The sequence below is a fragment of the Corylus avellana genome, chromosome 5, assembly GCF_965113065.1.
Source record: "Corylus avellana chromosome 5, dhCorAvel1.hap1.2, whole genome shotgun sequence".
Lineage (NCBI taxonomy): Eukaryota > Viridiplantae > Streptophyta > Magnoliopsida > Fagales > Betulaceae > Corylus > Corylus avellana.
Genome location: NC_142494.1, coordinates 18,374,210 through 18,384,234, shown reverse-complemented (window position 1 = coordinate 18,384,234; position 10,025 = coordinate 18,374,210). Strand labels below are relative to the sequence as shown.

Genomic DNA, 10,025 nt, shown 5'->3' with positions numbered 1-10,025 from the left:
GCTTGGGTGCCCAAACCATTGTGATGTGGGAGTTGATTTTGTTGCTGAACGTGCGGTGAAGGCCATGCAGATTGGGGCAAACCCAGAGGCCTTCCACATGTATTTCTCACCCTGTTCTAGATCTGTTGCAAATCAGAGCATACGGTGGAAGCTGGGGAACTGGGCGGTGGAGAGAAGGGGCGCACAGTACCGGTAGAGGAGAAAACGGGTTTGGGAAGAAAAGTCTCGTGGGGGAGAACTAGAACCGGCGGGAGCTAATAGACGGGTTCGTTGGCGGCGATGACGGTGGGGAGACGCACGGTGGGAGGGAGGAGTCACGCCGGCGCCGGTGGGGGAGAACCAATGTGCCGGTTGGGGGGAGAAAATGGGGGGAAATGAAAAATGGGTATCGCGGGGATTGGTTTTGACGATTGGTTTTGAAATTTTTTTTAAAAAAAAAAAAAAAATAGGGGTTATGACGTGGCACATGCCACGTCAGCGGCGTGCGTTACTGTTCACGCACGCCGCGTAACCTGTATCATTACTCATTTAAAAATTCTAAAAAAAAAAAAATGGAACTGACTTGGCCATGGGTTCGCCTGGCAACAATATATATATTCATTTGAATTTCAAGTAAATGGAAACCCCTTCAATAAGAAAGTGATCATTTTTACATTTTTATTTCAACAAGTTGGGCTTGGGTGCCCGCAGGCCGCAGGCTTAGATGGACACCCAACACGCAGCCTATTAAAGATGGCAATTGTGGGGAGTCAAACCATTGCCATTCTTCTTGTAAAAGGCACCTCTAAACCATTCGGCCAACTGTAAGCGTGTTGGGCTCTGAACCTTTTCAGTAAGTGTTCTTTCAAAAGTCTATTAATAGGGGATCTATCCAACAGATTTTATAACTTTATTTTCTCGTTCCTCTCAAGTCAAATACACGATTTTGTAAAGAAACTCTGAAAAACAAACGTCATCTCCAGTTGATGTCTTGATGACTTTGTAATATCTTAGATGTGAATTGCTTGTAACCAGCAACAAACTCCTTTGAGTGAAGTCAATTATCACCTTAAATATAATGTTTATATACGCCTCAAATTCGTATTAATTTTGCTGATTATTGTTTCTTTCAACTCAATTTTCTTCAACAAATACTACATATACTTCTATTTTCACGTATTCTTGCTTTTTCTGACATAACTTTTAAAATCACAATTAGATCAAAATTCAAACAGCACCAATAACTAGTTAGCATTTAAAATGAAATTGCCTAATCTCATATTTCTTATAAAAAAGAAGTTTAAATTATCAAGACCCTCCCCCACAAAATAATAATAATAAATAAAAAATAATAAAAAATTTGATAACTAAGACATCTTGGGAAACTGATGTTATAGTTATTCTATTTTTATGTAAGCGCCTCAAAAGGTTTTATTCCAGACATCTCATTATTATGAGACACGATATTCCTCTATCTCCTATTTATTTATGGACATAAATTTCTTTTAAAGAAGAAAATATTTTTTAACCCATTTAAAATAGTGCCAAGTGTCAACAAACATTTAAAAGATACATTAAATTCTTAACGTTATTAATAACAGTATACTAACTTAGACTAGATTTAATTTGTCTTTTAAATATTTCTAGACATTTGACACTATTTTAAATGAGTTGAAAAATACTTTATCTATACTGGTTTTTGAAAATTTATACCCTTTATTTATATTCTTCAAATTCATTATTAAATTTATAAGATTCACAGACGTGGGTCTTACCGATCTATTGGTAGATTTAAAAATAAATGAATGAAAGAAGATTGGATGAGAGAATAAAAAAAAAAAAACAGCATGTCTCTATTATTACTGCTATTTTTCCTGGTATATAGTCTTGTCTTGTACATATAGGTTTTGTCACATTACAAGGCCGAACTGTAGGGTTGGAGCCACTGGTCCGCTTCGATAAAGGAGACGTTAAGGAAAGGTGAAGCTTGTGTGTCATCCAGTCTCTGAACATAAGAAGCCCTCATGCTCATATTAGCTCCACCACCCAAGCAATTGTATTCTCCATAGAATACAGTCCTGCAATAATATTTTGCAATCAAAACCAGACAAAAAAAAGACTTAGATTTTTTCAATAAAACCCATAATATATATATATATATATATATATATATATATATATAAACTAATGATTAAGTGATTAAATTTACCTTTTCTTATTAACTTAAATTTTTAAGATAATTGGTAATTTAATATATATAAACTAATGATTAAGTAATTAAATTTACCTTTTCTTATTAACTTAAATTTCTAAGATAATTGGTAATTTAATATAGTATCAGAAATTAAACCTTGATTCTGTCAATTCACCCCATTTAAACTTTTAAGATAACTAGTAATTTAATATATATGTGTACGTACTGGTCTCTGGTTATGTCGTTGAAATCATTCCAGCCCTCTGGAGCAATGATGTCTGACATTGTTGTGAAGGCAAAAATGACACGAGAAAAAGGCCTCCATGCTCGACCAAGCCATACTCTTCCATTTCCTCCCACGGTGCAGTTGAAGAATACAAAGCCAGTATTATCGTCCTTGGAAGATCTCCCATGAGCAGTAACTGCTCCATTTATCCCCTTTACTCCGGGGCTTACTGGGTTTGCCATGGAAATCAGCTGGCAATTCTGCAGCAGTGAAAAATGCATGCAGGGCATATATTACTTATTGTTTAATTTTTTTTTTTTTTTTTTTTTTTTCAAATCCAATAAAAAAAATGGTTAATTTAATCAATATTTACATGCACAACACGTAATATATTTAATTAAAATAAGAGATGAATGAAGGAGATAAAGTTTGAACTCAAGATTTTTGTTACGATACTATATATGTTAAACCACTATTTTCTTAAAAAATTTAAATCGATAAAAAATAATTAATTTAATTAATATTTTAATACAAAACGCTACTTTGGGTCTTTTTCTCCGATCCCCCCATGACATTTGCATGAGCAGGAAGGTTGCTTAAACCTATGAAAGCAAATCTAACTGATTTTGGTGATTGTTTTAAGCAAGCTGAGTCTGTCAAGTTAACACAAAATAGGATTTGTCTAAAATCCCTAGATTAACCAACTTGTTGTCGTGTCATTGAAGGCATGTGGAAGTATGCTAGCATTACGTCACCCTAAAACAAAGTACTTAAGGAAGCCAGCAAATTGGCTGCTTATCTCATTACTCTGCCGTGAGTAATGATATAAGGAAATTTAGAGTCATTTTAAATGTGATGTGGCTTTAAATTACCATTGAATTTAAAATAGTCATTATTGAATTTTAATTTATTGGTGATTTTAAAAGGCACATCATATTTGTGAGGACTTTAGTCCCCTGCCACCCTCTCTACAACAGTTTGGCATGGTGATCAATCAGTCCCACCTAATGTGAGGAGACAAATATGGGAAATACACATTTTCTAAAACCCTAGTGTCTTCATTTGTTAAATCACCAATTATTTAAAAAATTGAAGTTGATCATAAGAATAGATGAACTTAATCAAATGCTTCTCCTCATATGTGGGCTTAAACTGTCTCTTAATAAATAAAGTCAACACATAAAATATTTAATTGAAATGAAAGGTAAATGACAAAAACAATGTTTAAACTCAAAACTTTCGCTCTGATTCCCTTGAAATCAGCGACGATTACCTCGTAAAATGACCTTGCATTGCCAAAGATGAAATCAATGGAACCTTGGATATAGCAATCCTTGAAGTAATGACGACCCTTATCGTCATGGAGGGTATCTTGGGCTCCAAAGAATCCACAACCCCAGAACGCAGCTTCATCTCCAGATATTCTTATTGCTACTGCTTGGGCTCCCATATCACCAGGGCTTGGAATAGGAGCTACATTCTTCCATGACAAAGATTTTGAAATGTTAATTATGTATGTGTTATGTATGTATGTATCTTACCATGCATGAAGCTTAATTATGCATGTATGTATGTATGTTACCATGAAGCTTATGTTCTTGGCAATGAAGTTTGTAGAGAAAACTTGAACGGAGCCGCTAAAAAATGTGCCATGAGAGGAATTGGCGGTGTCATTGAATGCAATGGCAGTCGATGCAAAGCCTTGTCCTTGAAATGTTATATTCGGTTTGGTTCTTGGAACAGTCACTTTCTCGCTGGTAAAATCAAATGGAATATTGCCATGCAAGTTTCAAAGCCAGGGGAAATTAAGAAATGCCAAAAGAAAATAATGAACAAAAGAAGGTTTAAATACATTTAAACTCCCTAAAGTAATCGTTATTTTCAAAAAGGCAATACAAACTGACAGGTGTGATATTTAGATACATCAAGATATCATTTTTTTTATTTATAGCAAATTAGCCACTTTGTTAGCTTTAACCGTTAGGTCGGAAGGAAAAGTAGACTTTCTTGCATCTTCCAATAATACTCCTATTTTCTTAAAAAATAAACAAAATAAAAAGGCTATACAACCTCAAGGGCGGGGTGGTTCGGCCACCTTAGATTTTTTTTATTTTATTTTTTAATGTACTATTTTTTTAGAAGTTAAAATTATAAATGGTAAATTTTTGGTTTTGAAAAATGGTGAAGATATTCGAAAGATTTTGATCAAATTTTATTTTTCTTTCCATTCTAACCGGTCAACGTTAGCGGAGTGACATTTTTGCTTCAGAATGGTAGTTTGATATATCTAAACATCACACCTGTTAGTTTATATGACTTTTTTGAAAATACCTGATAGTTCAAAGAGTTTTAAGTATATTTAACTCACGAAACAAATTGGACGAGGAGGAAATCAATAAAGAAGATCGAGCAAAACTTACAAGTAAATGCCAGAGTTGATCCATATTATGGTCCTTTTCATGCTTAAATTTGGAACAGCATCAACAGCTGCTTGCACCGTCGTAAAATTACAACACCCATTTTGATCAACACAAATGTACGAGGTTGTGTTTGTTTCCGGAGGAAAGTCAGGTGGAAAATCATCCCAGCAGAACGATCCTATTCTTCCCTTATTAGGATGCTTGTGTTGGTGGTGATGATGATGATGCCCTCCCATGCTGTATGGGAGAAGTGTTGAGATAATAGCAGATGAGAAGAAGGTGAGATCAGTAAAATGATTATTAATAACATATTTGAAGAAGGATGGATTGGGGTTTATGAAATGGATGTATGCCAAAACAGCAAATATGGCAACTAGGAAAGGTAGAGATGTGAGATGGAGCTTCATGACCACTAATTTTCTAGTACGAGGGAGAGAAGATGGGATATTGATACGTTTTCGAAATGAAGGATATATATAATATATATACACAAATACTGTATGCACTTGAAGTGAAAGAATTGATAACATGTCTTGCAAATCACCCTGTCGTTGCGCATTTTTGTGGTTCAGCAATATCCCAACCTACCAAACTTTACTTAAGGATGTTATACTTTTCTCTTTTTTATGGGACAAAATTCATACAAACTACATGTGTTTTTAAAGTGTGTTCTTTTTTTCTTTTTTGAATAGAAAAAAAAAAGTTATTAAAAAAAATATATGTGTTTTGATATGTTATTTTGTTATATAGACAGGTGTAGAGCTATTTTTTGTCCAAAATATTTCTATGTAAGCGCTTTGAAGATCTAACTCGACTTTTGTATCGAATACGTACGAGGCCCGTTTGAGAAATAATTTTGTTGTGTGTTTTATGTTTGAGTAGTAATAAAAAGTAATTTATGTGATATAAAAGTGAAATTATATTTAAATTTTTTTTGTTAAAGAACAATAAATAAAGTTGTTTGGTAATTATTATTATTATTTTTTTTTTTTTTTTGAAAAATGAGGTCCCAAACACACCCATTATAATGCTACTTTTTCATGGTAGCCTTAGGGCCCGTTTGGGAGTGCGATTTCAATAAGTGCGATTTTAAAAATTGTAATTTTAAAAATTGCGTTTTTAAAATCGAACAGACGTTTGGTAAAACATGCTAAAAAGTATTTTTTTTTTTATCAATTAAGTGTTTGGATAACATTAGAATATAATTGCGATTTCATGACCAAATTACCAATAAGGACATTTCTTTATAACAGTAAAATAACTAACATTGTCTATAAGCCTCCATTTTTAACACCTATGCAAACAAAAGTTTGACTTATAATTTGACATTAACTTTGAGTTTTCTACTTAGGCAATTATATATTGCTATATTACTTGTTTCTATATGCTTTTTTGTTTTTGTATTTTTTTTTTCTTGAAACATATTCTAAACAGACATATAATAAAAAATACAAGAACAATCCATCAAATTAAACTAATAATGTTTATCAAATTTAATTGTTACATAATTCACCAATAATTTAAATTAGTACTTGATAACTGTTTACTACCCATTAAAAAATATATATATAAAAAATTATCACTGTTTATTACCCATTAAAAAAATATCACCAACTGTTACAGTGCAATACCCATTAAAAAATAAAAATAAAAATCCATCACAAATTGTTACTGTACAGTACCTTTAAAAAAAAAAAAAAAAAAGCCATAAAAAATCCTCACTGTGCACATCACTATGCAGTGCATAGTGACCTGAGAAAAATCATCATCTTGGTCACTGTACAGTATTCTTTTTTTAAAAGAAGAAGCTTCACACGATTACTGTACACGCATTATCACATTACTGTGCGTGTACAGTGATCTATCACTGCATACTATGTTGGATTGTAGATCACTATGCATCCATGGTAATCTAAATAAATTTTTTAAAAAAAAATCACAACTTTACTCTGCAGAAATGGTCGAAGAACATAAAAGCATATATAAAAAGGCAAAGTAATCATACAAACCACATAAAATAACACCGAACACTAAATAGTGGAAAGTTTTACAAAAGCAAAGGAGTTATATAGAGAGAAAGAAAATATTATGGTGAGATTATTACCTGGTAGAGGGGCAGAGAGATGGACAACATGGACGTACACTGCTATGAAGAAAAAAAAAAAAAGAAAAAAAAAGAAGGGTTTTAATATATTTTAGGTGGGTATTCTTGATATTTTTTTCATTCCCGCTCAAAAAAATGTAACTATTGCGCCAAATATCTTTTTAATAGAAATCATGATTTTGTTTTAAATTCGCACTTTTTCAAATAAGTACCCTCTAATCAGCTTATGAAAATCGCAAATTTTTTTGCGATTTAAAAATTTGTGTTTTTAAAATCGCAATCAGGGTCCGTTTGGGAATGCATTTTTTTTAAAATAATCTGTGCTTTTAAACAAAATTGCAATTTTTGAGTGTTTGGGATTGCAATTTTAAAACCGTAAATTTTTAAATTGTGAAAAAATCTGCGATTTTTATAAGCTGATTAAGGGGTGCTTATTTGAAAAAATGCAAATTTAAACCAAAATCACGATTCAGCTTAAAACAATATTTGGCGCAATATTTACCTATTTGGCCATGAAACCGCAATTATATGCTAACGTTATCCAAACACTCAATTAAAAAAAAAAAAAAAAAAAAAAGTATTTCTTAACATGTTTTACCAAACGCCTATGTGATTTTAAGAAGTAAAGATTTCAAAAGTGCAATTTTTAAAATGGCAATTATACATATTAACTTTTTTTATTTTTTATTTTTTATTTTGATAAGTAAAATAGAAAGTTAAGTATATTAAAATGAGCTAATAATTTTTGTAAAATTATAATTTTGTCATATTTACAAGGCCTAAAACGGTGCGTAGGGTTGGAGCTACTTCGGTAAAGGAGACGTTAAGGGAAAGGTGAAGCTTGGGTGTCGTCGAGCCTCTGAACGTAAAATTAATTTTTCTGCAGCACGCGGGGACCACCGCATGAGGCGTGTGATGGCCGGAAACGGTAATTTTTTGTTGTCTCCGCATGGGGGCTGGACGGAGCGGCTGCTTTTCGCCGGCACAGGCTCTGGTCTCTGGGCCGTGAGGCACTCCGGTTAAAAACCCATAAAGTTACCCGGCGGCACAATTTTAAGGAATTTTGGGTCAAGCAAAAAAAAGGGCCGGTCAGATTTATGGGCTGACTCAAATGGGTCAACCCAATGTGGCGGACCCATTTTTCGGCCAGATTAAGGAAGTGGACTGACCCGATAAATCAGCCTATTATTGTAACCCGACCCGAATGTGGCCCATCTCTTAAAGCCCAGTCCAGATCAAGAAAAAAAACATAGGACTAAAGGGGACTAGAATCTTGGGTACTCCAGGTTCATAAGTGACAGCCCCTGGGCTTTGTTTGGTACTTGATTTACAGTTAAAATGGTTATGAAAATAACTATAATGGGCCCTCGCTTTCATGTGGATTGCCTTGCGAAATAGCAATAGAATTTTTCCAGCCATTAGTAATTCGGGGTCGAATTAGATAACATCTTGCTTCGAACATAAGAGTTAATAAGAGTAAAATTTGGAAAAAAGAGTCGATTGTATGGAAAGTACTTCAAGAAGTTATGTAGGGGCACCCCGTGTTGCTCAATCGAGATGCTTATTTCAATCCCGTGTGATTACTTATTTCAATTGAAATCTTTTGTTGAGTATAATTTTAATTTTATAATAATAATCACATAAAGATTATCTGCACAAACTTTATAAAGAAAATTAATATCTCTGTTGTCATTAATTCATAATTTTAATGACTTTGCCCTAAAGGGAGGTTATTATTTTTATGATTTAATGAGAATAATATGGTAAATTTGGCATTAAAAATATAAAATTTCATACATAAATTTTTTCTAGGCCAATAGGTATGAAAGATTTTATATATTGATGTTTAAATTTACTAGTCTTACTAATAAATTTATTTAGTATATCATGCGTAATGCAACATTTTAGTAATCTACGCATTTTTGAAAGTACTTCAAAAGTTTAATAACTCTCAATTAAGGGTATCAAACTTTTAATTTATTTCAATTACTCCATTATGTTAGAATTTTCAAAATTTCCAAAATACACACTTTTTTATTAAAAATAAAAATTTACAAAGATTCATGCGTTTATTTATTTATAAAAAAACATCTTTGCAAATTTTAATTTTTTTTTAATAAAAAAATAGGGGTATTTTGGAAATTTTGAAAAAAAAAATTAACAAAAAATGCTAACGGAATTGAGTAATTGAAAGAAATTGAAAGTTAGAAAGTTTTTAAACTTTGACGGGGTAATTGAAAGAAATTGAAAGTTTCATACCCTTAATTGAGAGTTTTTAAACTTTGAGAGGGTAATGTCAAAATGAGTTGAAGTTCAGGAGTTTTTTTTTTTTTTTTTTTTTTTTTTTTTTTTTTTTTTTTTTAAGTTTCCCCTAAAAGATTTATCTAGACAGATCACTAAGAGCTAAGACATACCTAACAGTTATTATGCTTCTTCTAGGGATTATTCTAAAATCAGATTGGTAAAACAAATTTCACAAAATGAATAAAGCTTGAGCCAAATCAATATGTTATCCAAATCCTAGAGCTAAAATAGATATACTAAAGTTCAAAATGTGTACTAAAGTTTTACCTGCACTAAAATGTACGTTGTTCAAATCAAATTAACAAGTGATTACATGCCCAAAACAACAAATGTTAGTAATAGATGGTATTTTCCTTAAACTAGTTTTGCCATAAGTTTGAGGAGAACCACTATCTATTACCATCAATGTGCATCGAAGCTAGTCACAGACTTTTGATATAAAACATGATGAAAAGCAAAGATAGAGAAGGGTTTTGTTGGGAGTAATCTATGAGATGTAAAATGAAAACACATATAATGAATGAAAACACAATGAATAAAATAAAACACATATTGGCTTCTCAAAAATGGGAGTAATTAATGAAAACACAACTCAGTGAACAAAACATAAGAAATGAAAAAACATATGGGGAGAAAATAAATGTAATAGCTAAAAGCATAACTTTGCTATTTCAGTGCAAATTAAAAGCCTAGGAGCATAACAATGTCTTGAAAGCAAATCATAAGAGGTAATAGAGAAAACCTTGGAATTATATTTAGAAGAGAAGGCATTATTAAACCTCTCAAGCAATAGATACA

At 32.2% G+C, this 10,025-nt stretch overlaps 1 protein-coding gene across 1 annotated transcript; it reads right to left on the bottom strand.

Annotated features, from left to right (window-relative positions):
- Positions 1 to 1,859: 1,859 nt before the first annotated feature.
- LOC132183140 (Pectin lyase-like superfamily protein) lies at positions 1,860 to 5,226 on the bottom strand. The gene is made up of 5 exons (XM_059596540.2): positions 4,820 to 5,226; positions 3,982 to 4,153; positions 3,673 to 3,879; positions 2,400 to 2,659; positions 1,860 to 2,057 (listed from the first exon to the last, which is right to left on the bottom strand). The coding sequence occupies exons 1-5, from the start codon at positions 5,224 to 5,226 to the stop codon at positions 1,895 to 1,897; spliced, it is 1,209 nt and encodes a 402-aa protein (XP_059452523.2). The 3' UTR covers positions 1,860 to 1,894.
- Between the last annotated feature and the right edge of the window lie 4,799 nt (positions 5,227 to 10,025).